This window comes from Hermetia illucens, chromosome 5, assembly GCF_905115235.1.
Source record: "Hermetia illucens chromosome 5, iHerIll2.2.curated.20191125, whole genome shotgun sequence".
Taxonomy (NCBI): Eukaryota; Metazoa; Arthropoda; class Insecta; order Diptera; family Stratiomyidae; genus Hermetia; species Hermetia illucens.
Genome location: NC_051853.1, coordinates 39,469,913 through 39,491,310, shown reverse-complemented (window position 1 = coordinate 39,491,310; position 21,398 = coordinate 39,469,913). Strand labels below are relative to the sequence as shown.

Below are 21,398 nucleotides of genomic sequence, written 5' to 3'. Positions count from 1 at the left end.
AATAATGACAAATAGCAATCTCATCTAACATGCCGTTGAACCTCTCACTTCTCCGTAGACCTTTGAACTTATAATATTTCAAGTACTTCTAATCCAGTTAGCTCTTAACCTTGTTGGTTCTGGCTAAATGTTGGGCATGACCGTTCAACCCAATAAAATCTTCTTTGACTAGTCTGAGCGGGGATCAGCATTGTTAGCTTTGACAGGAACTAGAAACAGTGGTGGAAAACCTCAACACAGTCATCATTGACGTATATGAGGCTAAGACAGTTAAGTCATCAAGGAATGTACCATGGTGGAACAGGAATCTGGCCAGAATGAGAACAGAGGCACGAAAACTCTTCAACCGGGCAAAACAAACCGGGGACTGGCGGAGGTATAAAAATGCACTGACTGTGTATAGCAACGCGATCAGGGAAGCGAAACGGAACAGCTTTAGGGAATTCTGTGCAGGGATTGAACAGATCACAGAAGCAATCAGGCTGTACAAGGCTATAGCCAAAGACAGGGGAATATCCTCTGTCTGCTTGAAAAAGGAAGATAGGACATTCACCGAGAATGAGGAGGACAGGGTACACCTGCTTCTCAGAACACATTTCCCGGGGTCCTACCCCTCGGCGGCAGGCGACAACAATCTGCCTGACACCCAAACAACGAATAAAAGGGGAAGGAAAGAGAGCTGGAAACTAGCAAAAGAGTTGTGCTCAGAAGCTGGGCTAAGATGGGCAGTGGGAACTTTTAAGCCAATGAAATCTCCCGGAGTAGATGGCATTTTCCCAGCACTTATCCAGTGAGGCCTAGGAATTATCTTAGAGTCTCTTCTGAGGGTGGTAAGGGGGAGCATCGCACTGGGTTACATACCAAGGGCATGGAGACGGGCAAAAGTGGTCTTTATTCCGAAAGCGGGTAAAAAGGATACTTTTCACCCTAAATCTTTCAGACCAATCTGCCTAACATCGTTCGTACTCAAAACGGTGGAGAAGGTCATAGAATCTAAAACGTAATCCCCTACATTACTGCCAACACGCTTACCGGGCAGGACGGTCAACTGAAACTGCTCTGTATCAGTTGATAGAGGAACTACGGGACGCTATAGAAACAAAAGAAATTACACTGTGCGCGTTTTTGGATATCGAAGGAGCATTCGACAACACATCGCACACAGAGATACAAGATGCCCTGAGCCGCAAGGGAGTGGGAAACACCCTGGCATTCTGGATGGGCAAAATCCTAGAAAGCAGGCAATAGAAGTACCTGCAGGTACAAATTCTATTGACATGAACACTACTCAAAACTTTCCACAGACAAGTACCCTGTGTGACACAATCCATACTGGACAAAGGGTTGCTAGTGTCTGGTGCAGGAAAGTGGGACTACGGATCAACCCAGCTAAAACCACCATAGTACCATTCACTAGGAGGAGTAAGCTTGATCACCTGAGAGCCATAATATTACATGATATGGAGGTGAAACGAAAAACAGAGGTTAAATATTTGTGAATAACGCTAGACCAAAAATTACTCTGGCAGACACATGTCGGAAACACTTGTCTGATGACTTGTAGGTCCATAGCAGGCAAAAAATTGGGGTTGCACCCCGAAAATACTACTTTGGATATATACTGCAATAGTAAGGCCAATGATTACCTATGGAGCGGTAATCTGAGCGGATAGAACCGAACTCAGCACACAAGCCAGGGAATTACATAATATCCAACGACTGGCTTGCGTGTGTTTCAATGGGGCAATGAGGACATTCCCAACGGCATCCCTGGAGGTCCTTCTGGGATTAACCCGTCTCCATCTGCACATACAGATGCAGGCAAAGAGGGCAATATTCAGAATGGCCGAGAGTATCAGTGAGGCGGGGAACTGCCTAGACCGAAGGAAGATTGATATTCTTTCTAGGCGGTATCCCGAATTACTGATACCAAGGGATAATATGTCAACGAGGTTTCACTTCGATGAGAAGTTTGAAACACGTTGGAGTAACAAGACAAACTGGGAGAGCGTGGCTGCGACATACGGCTTAAACCAGCAACTGATAACTTGCTACACTGACGGATCCCTCACAGCAGAGAGAGCGGGTGCTGGTGTCATTGGTCCAAGGAAAATGTACTTTGAGCCAATGGGCAGGTACACTAGCATATTCCAGGCGGAAATATACGCCATAGATAGATGTGCCTCCTTTAATCTCCGAAGGAACTACGAGGGCAGAACATAGCTGTTCTCACCGATAGCCAAGCAGCGATCAAAGCACTTAGTTACAACCAGGTGAACTCTAAACTGGTATGGGAATGCCTTGAGAGACTGAGTACACTCGGCTAGTCCAACAAGGTCTGGATACTTTGGGTTCCAGGCCATGTTGGGTTGGAAGGCAACGAGGTAGCGGACAAACTAGCCAAGAAGGGAGCAGGGACGCCTTTACCCAGGCCAGAACCCTTCTATGGAATCGGAAACGGTTTCTTGGCTATAACTCTAAGAAATTAAGTGAAACGGTTTAGGGAACTATACTGGGTGGGCCTATCAGGGATGAGGCAGTCCAGGGTGCTTATTGGGGGATACGAATCCATGCGCACAAAGGATTGCTTAAACCTCAACAAAAAGAACCTCCGAATCATAGTGGCAATTTTCACTGGTCTCTGTCGGCTAAACTATCATCTAGGGAAGCTAAGGATATCTACGGACACTGCCTGTAGGTTTTGTGAGGAGTGTGACGAAACCTCAATACACGTCCTGGAACAGTGTCCGGCACTTGTGCAAAATAGGTCGAAGCATCTGGGAGAGCACTTAATACCAAATGCAAAGTTGAAACATCTGGAAGTAGGGAACATACTAAAGTTCCTGACGGTTACAGGCTTGCTTGAGATACTATGATCAACAGGTACACTATAACCAGTAAAAGGGGCACAATAGTTCTTTAAGGACGCGGTGCGACTTTCCCTTAACAGAATAATAATATCAGGTCCTTATGTCCAGAATTTTAATAAATTCTCTTAAACAAGGAAGAACGTATGAAGATAGGCGATACACTTAGGTATTAATATATCATTTGCCATAAGATTTTTTATAAAGGCCTTGCTTTGCGAAATTCTGTAGCCCTCTGTGGCCAACGAGGAAACTTTTAAGAAAGTCCAAGGCAAATAAATGAAACCATTTTAGGAGTACGGGAATTCAGAATACTTATAAAAACACTTCTAAATATGTAGAATAAATCAGTGAATTTATTGCACAAAATCTATCAGCTAGTTGGGATGTGGTCTGTGGTCATTTATAAGTACAAACATTGCTCTAAACACTTAATTAAAATTTAGTCCCTCTTGATATTTTGACAAACCCAGTCCATTCCCTCCTGAAAGGTATAAAATTATAATAGAACAATGTATTTCTAATCATGATTTCATATTACCTTTACTCCTGTTCCATTTATTGCCGTGCATGCTTGTATCTGCCAGGTTCTTCCTTCCAAATTGATGAGTCCAATATTCTCCGCTACTTGTGAAGCTGACATGGCTGAAGCGACATCCTGTTTGTTTGCAAATACCAATAGCGGAACTCCTTTTAGGCGCTCGTCTTCAAGGATTTCCATTAATTCATTGCCAGTTTCAGATAATCGAGTGTGATCAGTGCAGTCAATAACGTATATCTGAAGTGATGGGAGCTCCATGAGAACAGGTTGATCATCAAATCAAGTCAATACTAACCAACACATCTGTATTATCGAAGTAGTTCTTCCAATAGGGGCGAATTTTACTTTGTCCTCCAATATCCCAAACATTTAATTTGACTCCTTCTGCAGCCACGGATTTAATGTTGAAACCGGCAGTAGGTGTAACCTGTAGAGGATACTTGAGTTTATGAAGGTAGATTAGGAATAGTGATCAAGGGCTTACCTGAGTTACTTCCTCGGATGCAAGTTGTTTGAGCAAAGTTGTTTTCCCGGCATTATCTAATCCCAAGAGCAGAATTCGTGCTTCTTTTTCCGGATTTGGACGGATTTTTCTCAGTAAAGACAAAAGACCCTGAAATAAATAAATATTTCTTACTTATTGTATTTTAAATTGAAGGCAGTACCAGTTTGATTCGAAATTAGGTAATATATGTTATTAAGTAATGAATACGCATAACGAGGACCACCGTTTGCCAGATGATCTGAACCATGATGATTGAGAAGCTGTATATTTGCATCTCAAAAAACAAAACAAAAAATTCAGAGCTGAGAAAATGCTAAGAATATTTGTGCGAGTTGAATTTATCCTTTTATTGGATATCCCGCCACGCTTGATGGTCTATCCGTTCAACTGTTCCTGGCACTTATTTGGAAATCTTAGGAATCTGAGATGTTATGGTGGTCAATGTCAGTGGCAGTGACTTACCGTGTACTCTTTGTGTGCCTTTGGCCAGTGGACTGCAAGAACAGTGCCATAAAATAACTTCATTAATTAGTGCAACCTGGGTGAAAATGCGGCCTGCAACTAGCCTCCTTTACCACCAACGCATCGGTGAATAGATCAAATCCAAAATCTATCAAAATATTGTTCGCTATGGAATGTTAAGCACCTGCAAAAGGCAATGAATACTGCCCTGCCATAATGGAGATGAGGATGTAGCGTTGGATAAGTGGTATAAAGCATTCATGTACATTGTCAAGAAGTTGCAAGAAAGCCACCATCAATGGTAAAATGATGTCATCCGCACTGATGATAACTTGTTTGATATTCTAGTCGATGGAGAACGACCCAAAGGCCGCCCCAAATTTAGCTCACTTGACTGGGTAAGTACCTGATTTGCGCGGAAAGATGGGACCACTTTCAACCAAATTGACCACGTGTTGATCGAACGCCGCCACCTCTCAGCCTTGATGAATGTCAGAACATATAAAGGGGCTAATATAGACTCGGATCACTATCTCGTTGGCATGGTGCTCCGAGCTCGAATAACAACACCACCCAGAATCCCCTCTGACAATCAGGTGAGAGTGAACACTGAAGCCATCCACAAGACAGCCCTCTGCAACACCTATAAGAGGGAACTAAATGCTGCTATAACCGCAGTAAGCAGAGATCCTGGAGATGAAGCATCAACAAATGATCTTCACAATCACCTGAAGAACGTTACCATAAATACGGCTACAAACATACTTGGCCCCAGCCGCAAAAAAAGTCGGAACGGCTGGTTTGACGATGAATGTAAACTAGCAACGGAACTGAAGAATGCTGCATACCGAGTAATGTTGCATTCTCAAAGAACACTGGCACGCGCGGAGACTTATCACGAACTCCGGTGGCGGAGAAGCGACTTCACAGACGGGAAAAGGAAGCCTGGGAGAACCAACATGTCTGTGAGCTCGAAAAGTACAGGGAGCTCCCGCACCAGGCGCGGAATTTTTACCAACATGCCAGCAGGATCAAGCCTTACACACCTCCATGTTCATCCTGCCAAGACAAAGAGGGGCATCTGATTTCCGACAGAATGGGCATATTGGAGCGATGGGTTGAGTACTTTGATGAACTAGTGAACAACCAGAACATCGGCGAGTCGGAGGTCCCGCCAACTGAAGACGACGGATAAATACTGCCACCACCAAGTATAGAAGAAACAGTCAGTGCAATTCATCGGCTTAAAACTCATAAGTAGCCAGGAGCCGATGGAATTACAGCTGAATTGGTTAAATATAGAGGCGACCAATTACACCAAGTGGTTCATGAACTGATGCTCAAAGTATGGGGCAGCGAATCAATGCCTGACGACTGGCAGAGAGGTATTATTTGTCTCATACATAAGAAGGGAGACATCACACAGTGCAGCAATTATAGAGGTATCACGTTGCTGAGTACCATCTATAAGATTTTTTCCACTATCTTGCTAGGCAACTACATACGCCCTGAACATCATTGGCCCATACTAAAGAGGCTTCACTCCAGGCAAATCAGCAACAGATCAGATTTCTTTTCTGCGGCAAGCGATGGAAAAACTGTTGGAATATGAACAACAGTTGCATCATCTTTTCATCGACTTTAAAGCCGCCTATGATAGCATAGCCAGGGTAAAACTGTACACGGCTATGAGAGTTCGGTATCCGCGCGAAATTGATAAGACTGACTAGGCTGACCCTGAACAATGTGCGAGGCGAGATAAAAGCAGCAGGATCACTCTCGAGACCATTCAACATCAACAATGGTCTACTACAAGGGGATGCCCTATCATGCGTCCTCTTTAACCTGGCCCTCGAGAAAGTGATCCGTGATGCTGAGGTAAATGCAAGAGGTACGATCCTCTTTAAGTCCACCCAACTACTGGCCTATGCTGATGATATCGACATCATGGGAAGAACCACCCGAGACGTACAAACTGCCTTCATCCAGATCGAGCAGGCGGCGATGGGAGCGAGATCTTGGGCTGCACATCAATGAAGGTCAAGACAAAGTATATGGTTGCAACGTCAACACCAAAAACCAACCACCCAACAACATCAAACTGCACTGGTCAAACGGGGAGAATAAAGATAGGAGACTACAACTTTGAGACCGTTGATGATTTCTCCTATCTATGGTTGAAAATCACAACCAATAACAGCTACGATGATGAAATCCACTCACGATTGTTGGCAGCCAACAGAGCCTATTTCAGCTTAGAAAAACTGTTTCGCTCGAAACGTCTCACCATAGGGTCAAAGCTCTTACTGTAGAAGACAATGATCTTGTCAATCCTCAGGTATTCCTCGGTTCTTAGCAAGAAAAATTGCGAACTCTTGGCCAGGTTAGAGAGAAGAATACTCCGAAGAATTTTTGGCCCTCGACATGAGGATGGACGATTCCGTAGCCTAAATAACGACGAAATCTATGAGCGATACCATGACCGTCAAGTTGTGGATAAAATCCGGTTCAATATGTTACGGTGGGTGGGATGTGGATGATCCAGTCCAGAAAGTCTATAAGGCAATATCTATGGTAGAAAAAGAAAACGAGGCAGATCCTGCCTAAGATGGAGCGATGGCATAGGTCAGGACGCCAGACAGCTTATAGGGATATCGAATTGGTGGACCTCGGTGCAAAACCGGGATGTCTGGAGTTCCTTATTAAGGCAGGCCTAGACCGGATATCGGTTGTTGTGCCGTTGATGGTGATGAGGATGTAGACCACTAAAATTACATTTTTGTCTACCAGAATATTACACTTCTTCACTTTTGTTCGCCACATCGGTCAATTTTCTGACAGCGTTACCTACGGTCGTTTCACACATTCGACACACGTAATGCAAAGACTCCTTCAAAGAACATTATTTTCGCGTTCTATCATTGCTTGTTCTCGATGTGGTGGCACAATTTTCTGGAACCGTTATTAAATAGGTTACAAATTTCTGGCTTTTGCAATAGTTCATGAGATTTGAGTTTGCTCTAATGATGATGATTTATGATTGCGATTTACACTTAAAAGGTGCGCAGAGCATCAGCCACCGCTCAGCGCAGCGTTGATAGTTTGCTGAAATAGGTTTGAGCTCTCTCCAAGAATTCCCGAGAAGCTTATACTCCTCATCCACTGTTTCGCACCATAGGTGTTTGGATTGAACCATTCGGCGGTCATGTTTGGATAGTGGATTTCCTTGCATGGCTTGCAATAGAGCTGCTGCGGTTTCTTATTGTGAATTCCAGAATTATTATAATATTTTCCAGAATTGTTCTGCCTTAAAATTAAAAGGTAAACCGCTACTTTTAGGTAGAAGTGTCATGAATCAAGTCTAGACCTTCCTCTTTATGCAATATAAAATTTAAAATGAGTAATTTGTTCTTCAGGCAAGGGAAAACGAATTCGCCTTATATTATGCAAGTGTAATGTGATCCATTTTGTGTTGCCGATAAATGCAAGAAACGGGATTCATCTTCAGTAATTTTCTTTTCGGGCGCGAAAGGGAAAATATCTGTATAAACAACAGGGAAGGATTAACTTCGTATTTAATTTGCGTTTTTTGTTCCAGGTTAACCCTGATTGTTACATTTTGGATTACTGCAATAAAATACGTTGTTTTTTCAATTTGGCAAAGACACACACCTGTTTAACCTATAGAATACAGTTTGGCAATCACTGATAGATTTATTTATACGGGTGAAACGCTTGGGAGTTGGAGCGGAACGTGCTAATGACAACTGTCTGGCGTGTCGTTATGACAACCGGTCGTAAACAAATGCATGCATTTCGGCAATTTTATATTAAGTTTTGATCGCTATATCCAATTATCGCACTAAAAAACACACACAATCTGACAATATAATTAGGAAGAAGCCGCTCACCATTTGAAATTCGTGTAACGACTTGCTGACACTAACAAACTTCCCGTGAATTTGTACAAAAATAATTCCTCGGGAATGGCCCGACTGTTGTCCTTAAGTTCTTGACTATTTGACTACTAAAGGATATTTCCAGTGTGACTAACTTGACAAAATGAAAATCGCTTTGTTTTGCGGTTTTAACGGATTCCACCAATTCGGCACTGCGCATGCCAAGAGGACCGAAGGGTTTTCCGGTGAGAATTGCTAATTGACAACGTTTAATTTGTTCGTTATTTGCTCAAGGACGAGTTCATTAATTGATTTCAGAGTTATCATCGGAGTGGCTCGCGGGAGACAACTTGAAGTACGCCTTCTCATGGTCCTTCAATGTCCTGGCGCGGGGCAGAGACGTGACACTTTCAGGGTTCCTTGAGGATGTGCCTGGTAACCAGAAGACATTCACGTTAACGGACGAAATAAAGTCGGTTGGAGCCACGCATAATTACTGTTTAGTGCTACTATCTAATGGCAAATTGTATCGAATAAATGCTCATAATTGTCTGTTGGAGGAATTAAATTTTACTAATGTCGAAAGGCCTCGGAAGCGAAGCATTTTTGGGGAGGAGAAGGACCAGGACACCTCCGACCCCATCGACCTAATCGCTTGTGGTCGATACATGTGCGTGGCGATTACCAAAAATAAATGCGTCTATAATGTGCCGTCAAAGATCTACGAATTCCCGCGGCATGTAAAGGTAAAGGAACTTGTTTGCGGGTTTGAGCACGCTTTGGCACTTACTGGTAATGGCGACGTGTATTCTTGGGGGAATGGATTGTGAGTTTTCTGGAGAATTCATCGCAATTAATTGACTCGATATATGTATTGTAGGCGTGGGCAGCTGGGCCATCCGGAGTTGAAAGTCGAGGAAGCTCCTAAATTGATTGACGCTCTGGCGGGGGTGAAGGTGAGTAGTTTGGGTTTACCTAGTCACTTACACCATTAGAGTGCTCCCCTTTTGGTATTTGCTGTTTGTTTTCTTAAAGCTAGAATTTTTCAGAAGATTTTACAGGAAATCCCAATTTTTCAGATGGTTGCCATCTCTGCTGGAGGCTGGCACAGTGCGGCGATATCATCATTTGGAGACTTGTACCTCTGGGGCTCGAATATAAATGGGCAGCTTGGCGTGCGGGTTTACTCAAACATAACTAGCCCTGATGGAAAAGTATTCGAAAGGAAAAATCCAACTGTCTACGCTTTGCCTCAGGTAATAGAGCCCGGTCCATGTTGTGCAAATCAGGATCATGGAGGAACTGAAGCCGACTCGTGTAATGTAAGCCAGGTTGCTTGCGGAGCCAGGCACACTTTTATCAGGAACGAATGTGGTCGCGCTTACTACTGTGGGTGGAATGAACACAACCAACTTGGACAAGGAAGAGAACTGAAGTTTGTTGATGAAATGAGAGAGTTCACGTTTGAGAAGACATGGTCAAATTGTACAATCTACTGTGGTCCATGGTGTACGCTATTAGTTGGTCAAAATTGTAACGATTAGGAATAAATAGTTTCACCAATAAATTGTTAATTATTTTCTCTGCGGATCTTGATGCCTTCTTCTAAGTTTTGAGGGCATCCTGTTTTCATTTTCAGAGTATGGATTGCAAAAAAAAGCAGTTTATGTGCGAATAGAAGGGAGAAAGTGAACTCCGCCATGCTATTAACATAGTATGCTGGTCCCAAGCCCAGGTAAAGGAGAAGGGTTTGAGGCAACGTACTTTGTAAAACAAAAATAAACTGCTGAGATCAGGGAAAGAAAGAAATTGGGTATAGTTGGAGTTATTCGACTATGCGTAATACTACCTGATCTCTCTTGGTGACAGGTCCCACGACAAGCCGACCAAGAAAATGCATACAATGTCGTTAGAATGCTAGGGCGTCCACCTCAGTCGATGCGGCAGGACGGGTCCCGGTCCTGTCGAGAAATGGGCAAAGGTTCTTGACGTATGGATGGTGCCAGGACGTAAGCAATTTAGTCCGGATAAAACAAATACGTGTCTGCACGCTAAATGTTGGCTTCCTAACTGGAAAGACCGAGGAACTCGCAGGCGCCCTTCGGAAAAGGCGCAATGATATTTGCTCTCTGGAAGAAACCCGATGGTCTGGTACCAAAAACTGCGACATTGAACCCGAACGCGGCAAAAATGGCTTCTCTACTTTGGTAGCCCACACTCTCAATATGATGTTGGCATTGCCATATCAGATTCCGTGATGCCATTAAAGAAGCCAAATGATTTGATGATCGGCAGATGAGCTCAACATTATGTCAGTTGATCGCACTATTTACTTCTTCACTGCGGATGCATCCCCTTCTGGCTACTTCTCGATGAAAAGACTTGCCACGTGACTGCTGACGATTATATCATCATGGGCGGCGACCTTAATGGTTATATGGATGAAAAGGCAGACAGTAACAGGTGCCATGGGGGAAAGGGGTTCGGAGGTTGTCTCATCTTCCTACATTTTTACTTCCAGGATAGTAAAACGAAAATCCCACTATCATTGATTTCAAAGTCGTTTCCTATGAGACCGTCGCACCTCAACATCGGCCATTTATTGCCGTCCTGCGAATTAAGCCACCGATAAAACAGTGTGAGGAACGCACTGGCCTGCCGCGCATTAAATAGTGGCGATTTGGTGAGAGAAAGAAGAAATGATCTCACTTACGAGATTACCAACCATTATAAATGTGGAAGAATCGTGGAATCAAATGAAAGACACGATCCACAAAGCGGCCTTTGCAACCCTCGGAGTCACCAAGCCGGGTAAGCGGTAGATCAACCGCGATACTTTGCTTTGGAATTACGTTGTTGAAATGAAGGTCCGTGAAAAAAAGCCTCTACCACACATTTCTCGACGATAAAACTGTGGCCAATTGGCAAATTTATAAGAATGCAAACCGGGAAACAAAGAAAACGATCACTGTTACCCGAGCGGACCATAACAAAAATCTTTACGATGAACTGGACACTCGGGATGGCGAGAGAGAGATTTGTATTGATTTGCCAAAAGCCGAAACGAACGCACACAAGATTTTGAACACTTCTGTTGCGTTAATGACAAGAACGTTATTTTACTTACCAACCGTCGAGCCGCAATGGATGGATGGCGAGAATACTTCGAGCCGATTTCAATTGAAAAATTGGCTCATCCTCCACTTCCAAAATCATTGCCGATTTTTGGAGCAGTTCCACTTGTCAGCGCAACTAAAGTCAAGGAGGCAATAAAACGAATGAAATCGGAGAAAGCCACAGGCCAGGACTCCTCTGGAAAGCTAAGAGCTGGGACCCAACACTGTGGCTCAGTGAATTCTTTAATCGAGTGATTCAGGATGGAAGAACACCATCTTACTGGCAAGAAAGTACCACTGTTCCAATATGGAAAAAGAAAGGTAGTCCAGCAGAATGTTCAAATTACCGTCCGATCCGGTTACCACATTCTACACAACCGTATTCGCAAAATCATTGAAATAACCGTGAATGAAGCCGGATTTGTCAAAAACTGCGGAACTACTAATGTAATACACACTGCGTGGTTACTCATGGAGAAACACCGTGAAAAATATCGCCCTATTTACATTGCATTTCTGGATCTAGAGAAAGCGTTTGACCGTTTCCCACACGAACTCATCTGGTATGCTTTACGATAACACTCAGTGCTAGAAGAGCTCGTGCGCTGGGTTCATTGCTCTACCACGATCAGAAAAGTATGGCGGGTGTATCAAAACCGTTTTGAGTCTCTGTGAATGGTCATCAAAGAAGCGCCCTCTCACCATTCCTCTTTGCTCTGGTTATGGACATCGTCACACGGGACGTCCAACGTCCAGCGCCCCATACTCTGCTTTATGCTGATGATGTTTTCCTAGCATCTAATAGCAAAATTGATATCGAGCAACTTGTCTAAAAATGGAATGATCGCTTCATGCAACACGGTCTCAGATTGAATCTAAATAAAACTGAGTTTTTGACAACCGATCCTCATGAAATAGGCACAACCACTGTCAGCGGCGGTGATCTACTCAGAACTGAGCGATTTGAATACCTTGGCTCAACGCTATCAGCCAATGGAGAATTGCGTGATGAAATTGCTTCACGCATTAACGCAACCTGGATGAAGTGGTGTTCCACAATTAGTGTTCTTTGTGATTGACGTATCAGCGGACATTTCAAATCTAAAATTTACCGCAATGTCGTCCGTCCTGATGAACGGCGTCTTGTGGTAGTGGAGACGAAGATGTTACGTTAAACTAGTGGCGTGACACGTTTTGATCACACCCGAAATGAAACCCGTTGGGGAGTTCCGTCCCCACGTACTCGAGAAGGGCGATCAGACCCGAGTCTGCAAGGGACTCATCTGAAGTGGCTCTGCCACGAAGCCTCACCAGAGGTTATCCGGTATCATGGGAACCGGGATGGCCCTCTGAGAGCATATGACCCAGGAGAATTCCTGGAGGATGTGTTCTCGGCCCAGTTATTTGCGGTTGGGCCCCTAGTGGGAGTTTCATGGTGGTTGCGGTTATGCATACAGCGGTAAAAGAGAGGTGGGAAAACGTCTTTCCATAATTGGCCCAGTCCGTCATCAAGTGAACTCCTTCAATTAAAAAAAAAAACAATATTTCTGCTTCGACGGGCTTAGGCTTGAAGTTGGTAGCTTTCGTCTCCAATATGATTCGCAGCTATGTTTTGTTTGTCGATTTATAAAAGAATAACAGCAGGGGAATAACAGCAGAGGCGAGGCAGTTTCTAATGAGTTGCCTTTGTCCTGAATAAAGCCGTATTTTTTTAGAATAGCTATTTTCAATTTTGATTGAAAAACTGTTGAAGTTGTTTAGCGACCAAATATATTCTAAATAACGTTACAATGGTAAGCTTACAACTCAGACATTATGGGGTATTTTTAACCACATCGCTAGAGCCATCCTGAACCTTTTGAGCTTTCCAAAATTCATCGTTGACATTGAAAGCTGATGATAAAGGCATTATAAATGAAATAGGTTGACTGATACTCCCTAAATCTTCCTCAGTTTTTCGGTGGTCGTCTTCCTCGGAATCTTCGCCACTTGCTGTAAGGAAGTGATTGTGTTCCATAAGATCCAATGATTGCGTCTTGGCAATTTTAAAAATCTCCGTATCAATACGTGGCTTATATTTTTTGGGAAATTGCAACGAATACGGGGCATAAATAGGTTTTGCGACTCTTTGTTGGATTTTTCCGAATGCCAATTTGAAAACTTGGTATTTGAAGCCAGTGGATAGTCTAGAAAGGTAGAATGGAAGTTTGACGTGACGGCTAAGTGTTCAACAGAATATGAAAATAAATTACGCTTTCTCCACCAAGCCAATCAAATAATTGAACTGATCCGTGAATAACTGATACTGTTCATCGATTCCTTGTTCGTAGACGAATTCGTCTGTTTGCTGAGAAGCGTCTTCAATAGACACATTTTCATCGCCATTCTAAATATGGGAATATGATTATTCTTAGTTCAGTTAAACTAAGGTCTGGTGTTTCAGTGGGTATGTTACCTCTGCGGATTCATCCTGTAATACTAAAAGCGAGCATGTTTTTAACAAATGCAGATGGATAAAGTCGCTAAAGAAAAAACAAGTCGGGAAACCGGAAGTTAGATGCTTCAGGTATAAAAGGTTTTGTGTTTCCCTATGTGAGGAACGATGAGTCCATGACAGTTTCGCGTGTACATAGTTAAATATTCAGTTGTGCTCTATTTACTGGTCCATTTACAGACGAAATTAATAAGACTGACTAGGCTGACCCTGACCAATGTGCAAGGCCAGATAAAAGCAGCAGGATCACTCTCAAGACCATTCGACATCAACAACGGTTTACGACAAGGGCATGCCCAATCATGCGTCCTCCTTAACCTGGCCCTCGAGAAAGTGATCCGTGATGCTGAGGGAAATGCAAGAGGTACGATCCTCTTTAAGTCCGCCCAACTACTGGCCTATGCTGACGATATCGACATCATGGGAAGAGGCAGCTTCAAGATTTTTTTAAGATTTTTCGGCTGGGTAGTTTTTGAGAATGGGTCCGTAAAAGAAATCATCACTTTCCACCCCTCCTACTCCCCTCCTTTCTAACAAATGTTGAAACTAACACCGGCATCGAAAAGTACTATTGGAGAACGTCTCACCAAATTTCGTGTTAATCGGTATAGTGCGTGGGACAGACAGATAGACAGACGGATAAACAGTGTGTTTGCTCATCTCTGTTGCGCGTACCAAAATGGCTACGGGAAGGATAACTAGAACATATTATAAAACCACTATGGAAGATGTGAGAAGGAGGAAACTTACGTTGCAGGGGCTCGGGACCCCAGTACCGGCGGTTTTTGGGAGTGAGCAAGCGAGCTCCCGGTCGTCAAAATCCCTCGACCGCAGTGCCTCGGTGGTGGACAACTTGGCCACCGTGGCATCTAATGTTACAAGTGTTTTAGATTTGGAAATGGAAGTGTTCAAGTGAAGTACCGCTCCACCAAGACACCAGTAACAAAATCAAAGAAGGATGAATTGAAAGCAAACAGCAACAACCCCAACCGCATATACTCAAGAGGAGTAGCAGCAGGAGGTACTCCAGGACCAGGAAAAGGACCCATTCAGAAAAAGTTAATCAATTTTGAGATCTCCGCCAATGCCAAACATCTAAAAAGATAAAATGGAGGGAAGGTCAATGAATGCCAACTGTGAATGATGATTTAAAAGTAGTAATCCGGTTAGCACTCATGGAGAGCAAAACCATGAAGCAAAGAAATTACCCTAAACATAGCTTGGTGCAAAAATAGTTGAGTTGTCAGAGTTCATTAAGGGCCAAGCCTTAAAAAATATGGTGAGAGCTATTAGAGTCGCTTACAACAAATCACAATAACAGGAACGAAATTCCAAGGGCAAGTCGAAATCTGTTGCCCCAACGGTGTTACAGGTGTCCCAAGTGAGACCTAATCGTATTGCAATCAACCTGCCACCAAACAAGAGGGTGTGGGGAAAGATGTGGATCCTCCGATAAATCAGTAGGCGCCTAAGAGGAAAAAGGCCATACAAATAGTTCTGAAAAACGGAACTAAAAGCACCGGAGAGAGAAAGCAGGTCCCCCCAAGTGCGAGCTCCGGCAATCGAATCGACAAAATCCAAGGGGCATGAAAATGGTGGATAGACCAAAGTAGTTAATAAAAGGCGAAGAAAAGGACAAAAGTACGAATTCGCCCAGAAGCAATTGTGATCTCCAGCAATGCAACTTTATCCTTCGCGGAGATGCTGAAAAAGGTCAAAACTGACCCCGGCCTAAAAGATCTAAGCGGAAATGTTAGCAAGGTTCGAAGGACTCAGAAGGGTGACCTCATGTTTGGGCTTGAAAAAAAAAGCTTGGGAAAAACTGATGGCTTCCGAACTCAAGTTAAGAACTCACTTGGGGAGTTGGACAGGACCGGCTTCTTAGAGAAGAGTCAGCATACCATATATTATAGTGGTCATCCAGTAAACCATGTGTTCGGAGTAGGTTTCTTAGTGAGCCAAAAAATGAAACCTGCTGTTATCGACTTTTAAAACATAAGCGAACGGCTATGCACTCTGCGCTTGCTAGGCAAATTTAGAAATATAAGCCTCATTAATGTTCACACCCCCACAGAGGAAACTGCAGGGTCGGAGAAGGACAGCTTCTACAGTCAATAGAACGAACCCTCGAAGCCTGTCCCAAGTATGGAGCCCGTATTCAGGTATATAATACGAATAAATATTAACGGACTGCGCTTGAATTAGCAATGTCACACGAAATGGTTGTTGGAAGTACCTGGTTTGCCCGGAAGGTGGTCTATAAACAAACGTGGGCCTCTCCAGATGGGACCACTTACAACCAAATTCACCACATGTTGACCAAACGTCGCCACCTCTCAGTCTTGATGAATGTCAGAATATATAGGGGGGTCAATATAGACTCGCATTACTATCTTGTAGCCATGGTGCTCGGAGCTCGAATAAAAACACCACCCAGAATCCCTTCTGACAACCAGGTGAGCGTTAACACTGAAGCCATCAACAACACAGGTCTCTGCAATATCTACATATAAGGGGCAAATGGAAGCCGCAATAGTCGCAGTCAACAGAGATTTTGTAGATGAACATCACAAAGTTATCATAAATACGACCACAAACATACTTGGCCCAACCGCGAAAGGAGTCGGAGCGGCAGGTTCGACGATGAAAGTAAACTAGCAACGGAACGGAAGAATGCTGTATACCGACTATGCTGCAGGATGAAGCCTTATATATCTCGATGCTCATCTGGCCGAGACAAAGAAGGAAATCTGATTTTAGATAGAATGGGCATATTGGAGCGGTGGGTTGAGTACTTTGATGAACTGTTGAACAGCCAGAACATCGGCGAGTTGGAGGTCCCGGTAACTGAAGACGATGGACAAATGCTGCAAGCACAGTCCGTGCAATTCATCGGCTTAAAAATCATAAGTCGCCAAGAACCGATGGAATTACAGCCGAATTAATTAAATATGGAGGCGACCAGTTACACCAAGTGGTTCATCAACTTGTGCTCAAGGTATGGGACAGCGAATCAATGCCTGACGATTGGCAAAGAGGCATTATCTGTCTCATACATTAAAAGGGAGATATCACACAGTGCAGCAATTATAGAGGTATCACGTTGCTGAGTACCATCTATAAGATATTCTCTTCTATCTGGCTAGGCCGGGTAGCCTCATACGCCCAGAACATCATTTGCCCATACGAAAGAGGCTTCACTCCAGGCAAATCAGCAACAGATCAGATTTTCTCTATGCGGCAAGCGATGGAAAAACTGTTGGAATATGGACATCAGTTGCACCATCCACTTATCGACTTTAAAGCCGCCTACGATAGCATAGCCAGGGTAAAACTTTACACGTCCATGGGAGAATTCGGTATACCGACGAAATTGATAAGACTAACTAGGCTGACCCTGACCAATGTGCGAGGTCAGATAAAAGGAGCAGGATCACTCTCAAGACCATTCAACGTCAACAACGGTCTAAGACAAGGCCCTATCATGCGTCCTCTTCAACCTGGCCCTCGAGAAAGTTATCTGTGATGTGGAGGTAAATGCAAGAGGTACGATCCTCTTTAAGTCCACCCAACTACTGCCGTATGCTGACGATATCGACATCATGGGGAGAACGACCCGAGACGTACAAACAAACTGCCGTCCTCCAAATCGAGTAGGCGGTGATGGCGCGAGGTCTTGGGCTGCACATCAATGAAGGCAAGACAAAATATATGGCGGCAACGTCAGCACCGAAAACCAACCAACCAACGACATCAAACCGCACTGGTCAAACAGGAACAATAAAGATAGGAGAATACAACATTGAGACCGTAGATAATTTCTCCTATCTAGGGTAAAAAATCACAACCGATAACAGCTACGATGATGAAATCCGCGGACGGTTGTTGCCTATTCCAGCTTACAAAAACTGTTCCGCTCGAAATGTCTCACCATAGGGTCAAAGCTCTTACTGTACAAGGCAATGACCTTGCCAGTCCTCATGTATTCCTCGGAGACTTGGGTTCTTAGCAGGAAGAATTGCGAACTCTTGGCCGCGTTCGAGAGAAGAATCCTCCGAAGAATTTTTGGCTCCCTGCATGAGGATGGACGATTCCGTAGCCTACACAATGACGAAATCTATGAGCGATACAATGACCGTCAGGTTGTGGATAAAATCCGGCTCAATAGGTTACGATGGTCGGGTCACTTAATTCGTATGGATGAGGATGATCCACCCCGGAAAGTCTATAAGGGAAGTATCTATGGTAGAAAAAGAAGGCGAGGCAGACCCTGCCTAAGATGGAGCTATGGCGCAGGTCAGGACGCCAGACAGTTTTTAGGGATATCGAATTGGTGGACCTCGGCGTAAAACCGGGATGTCTGGAGTTCCTTATTAATACAGGCCTGGGCCGGATACCGGTTGTTGCGCCGTTGATGATGATGATGACAGTGGAGTTGGATGAACTGCACCATGAATTGAAAATATTGCCGGAATTGAAGCTCTGGAGGATGGCTATATCGAAGAAAAACACTCTTGGTATTAAAAAAATAATTTTTCCTTGTTTTGCCACATATATTACATCAAGTTTCTGCTAGAAAAGCTACAGCTCTTGCTAGTATCCTTACAAGAATGACTCGCAAACAGAAACTAAAATGGAGGCTCTCTCTCAATAAACACTTTTCATCACATTTCACTTACTTTTCTCAACGACTTCTTTGCGAAAACATTTCCATTCCTCCGATTCGTGAACTAAATAAAATGAATAAATATCCTTTTGAAGGGACATGCAGAATTTCGAAAATTCCTCAAATTGTGTGGAACGCAACTTTTCAATGATGTAATTCATCCACATGGGAAGGATATCAGGTGCTGATTCGGGATCGAATAGGTCACTGGTTGCGATTTCGGCAGCCCAATCAACGAGAATCTCGCGAATCCACATTTGGTAGTAATTGTACTTAAAATTAGGTCGACTGGTAAGATGCTCGATGAAGTCGTCGAATCTCAGGTCGTAATTCAATGGGTCCTCTTCAACAAAATTCGGAGCCTCTTCTACCATTTTTAAGTCGCGAATATAATATTAACTAATTAAAGTTTAATTCCGCTGTAAGAAAGGATAGTCGATAATATTTTCATGTTTGTCATCTAAAAAGCTAAGGATAATCGTCTCCTTTTGAAATTATATTTGACAGTGGATACTGCGCCTGAAACACGTGAATGCATATGAAAAATCGGAATCCAAAATCTAAATGTTCACTCAAAATCTTTTTGGATTCATAAAAATTTGCGAGTACGTACTCATATACGTAACGATGGATATGGACAGCGATAAATAATCAACCCTTCTAAAAAACCAAAGCGGAATTTCGACAACCTATTTAGTTGCATACATCTAGATAAAGCTGGAGAAGGGCGCAGTTTTCCAAGTGTAGCATTTCCTCCATCGCTGTTAACATATCTTCCCTACAAGTTCAATATTTAAATGAGGCATCGCTCACCCTTTGATAGGATTCGAGTTCGCTATTTGGGACTTGGTCAACAAGGTAGTAACAGCACCTTAACAGGTTTCAGTAGTTATTTGCTGTTGTTCTTTCGTGCTAGAGACGAATTATGGGCACAAGAAAAAAGTATGTACGAAACATATTCACGTGTATGTGCACTTCCGTTCTTCACTCGAATATGAACAGCGTTTTTAGATCAGGGGTGTATAGGATAGTATACCCGAGCTTTTAAATTCTGTTAAAAATAAGCTAACTTCTCCTACTCCTCCTCCTTCTCTTTTCGGAATCATTGTTCAGTTGAATCCAACTAAATTTAGGGAAAGTGCCTTACCTATTTGTCTGGAGACATGCAGGACTTTGAGGAGAGAAATTTGTCACAAATAATGTGAGTTATGTCAAGTCCACTGAAGGTGATCTAGAGATCATGGAAACTGAGAGAAAAAAAAAAATTTTTGCTTTTGCTGGTTGGCGATTTCCTTTGCAAGTGCAGGATAAACTTATCAGACGCTGACTCACCCCTGCCTTGTGGAAAAGCGTGATCGAAAGCGGCTACAGATGTTTGCGGCTAGTTTGCAATTCTGGCCGGCTTGAGCTTAAACCACAGCTATTTTCGTTTAAGTCTAGAGTCGTCCTGAGCTCGCCATCGGACTATGCTAATTTTGAGGAACAACTTGCTCTTTCTTCATAGTGTACGGACCATTAATTTTCTTCGGTCACGCACGGGCAGAGGTGAGGTATCATCATCATCAACGGCGCAACAACCGGTATCCGGTCTAGGCCTGCCTTAATAAGGAACTCCAGACATCCCGGTTTTGCGCCGAGGTCCACCAATTCGATATTCCTAAAAGCTGTCTGGCGTCCTGACTTACGCCATCGCTCCATCTCAGGCAGGGTTTGCATCGTCTTCTTTTTCTACCATAGATATTGCCCTTATAGATTTTCCCGGCTGGATAATCCTCATCCATACGGATTAAGTGACCCGCCCACCGTAACCTATTGAGCCGGATTTTATTCACAATCTGACCGTAATGGTATCACTCATAGATTTCGTCGTTATGTAGGCTACAAAATCGTCCATCCTCATGTAGGGGGCAAAAATTCTTCGGAGGATTCTTCTCTCGAACGCCTTCATTGATGAGCAGCCCAAGATCTCACGCCGCCTGCTTGATCTGGGTGAAGGCAGTTTGTGGTATCGTCTGATGAATTAACCTCTGTATTTGTGAATGAAATCGTCAGCAAGCGAAAAACTTTTTGAAGATATTAGGTGCCAGTAACCGTTCGCGAAATAAGAGAAGTTTAGGAGGTTGGCCGGAGGTATTTGGTGTTGCTTTTATGTTGAGGTTGCCACCATCTACTTCGTCTTGCCTTCATTAATATGCAACTCAAGATTTCGCACCGCCTGTTGGATGAAGACCGTTTCTATGCGGAGTGTTTTTAAACTTCCGGGCAAGCTTTATACCAGTCAATTCCTCATGTCAAAATATTAGGTAAATAATTCTCGATTTCTTAACCCTTTGGCTGCCGTAGGTATTTTATTTTCTAAAAAAATAATTGTCTTTACAATACCAAAATCTTAATATTATAAAATTATGATAGCTTTCGATTATGGCCTGTTCATTTCTTTCTAGAGTATAGGGCATCTACACCGTGAGACTGTGTTTCAATTACATTATCATCACATTTAACGCAGTACAAGTGATAAATGTGATGTGGGACTTTTACACACTAAAACCAACTCCTTCTGCTTTTTCCCGCGGGATTGGCATATGGTATTACTTCATGGGGTTGGATCAGTATTTAAATATTATTCATGATATAGTATTCAGTGGATATTCTTTATTGCTTGTTCCACCGATTTCATATCTCAATTGAATTCAACATATTCTCCACGATGTTTTCTGCTGTTAAGTGGATATTGGCTACCGCTTCAATTTTTACATTACATGCTTCGCATCCTCCATTACGTTCTCGAAAGGGAGGAGTTCGAAGAATCATCAAGTCCGCCAAGTCATAGTCCACGTTACCATGCCTC

The 21,398-nt window shown here is 43.3% G+C and overlaps 3 protein-coding genes across 3 annotated transcripts; 1 reads left to right on the top strand and 2 right to left on the bottom strand.

Annotated features, from left to right (window-relative positions):
• Positions 1–3,201: 3,201 nt before the first annotated feature.
• LOC119658234 (ADP-ribosylation factor-like protein 3) lies at positions 3,202–8,419 on the bottom strand. Its single transcript, XM_038065512.1, has 5 exons — positions 8,287–8,419; positions 3,893–4,021; positions 3,704–3,835; positions 3,409–3,645; positions 3,202–3,351 (listed from the first exon to the last, which is right to left on the bottom strand). Exons 1-5 carry the CDS (start codon positions 8,287–8,289, stop codon positions 3,310–3,312), a joined length of 543 nt encoding a protein of 180 aa, XP_037921440.1. The 5' UTR covers positions 8,290–8,419; the 3' UTR covers positions 3,202–3,309.
• Positions 8,132–9,850, top strand: LOC119658233 (RCC1 domain-containing protein 1). The gene is made up of 4 exons (XM_038065511.1): positions 8,132–8,519; positions 8,593–9,100; positions 9,155–9,230; positions 9,354–9,850. Exons 1-4 carry the CDS (start codon positions 8,438–8,440, stop codon positions 9,816–9,818), a joined length of 1,131 nt encoding a protein of 376 aa, XP_037921439.1. The 5' UTR covers positions 8,132–8,437; the 3' UTR covers positions 9,819–9,850.
• A 3,353-nt stretch (positions 9,851–13,203) lies between these two features.
• Positions 13,204–19,017, bottom strand: LOC119657072. Its single transcript, XM_038063829.1, has 4 exons — positions 18,564–19,017; positions 13,846–13,868; positions 13,643–13,776; positions 13,204–13,576 (listed from the first exon to the last, which is right to left on the bottom strand). Exons 1-4 carry the CDS (start codon positions 18,922–18,924, stop codon positions 13,204–13,206), a joined length of 891 nt encoding a protein of 296 aa, XP_037919757.1. The 5' UTR covers positions 18,925–19,017.
• Positions 19,018–21,398: the final 2,381 nt, after the last annotated feature.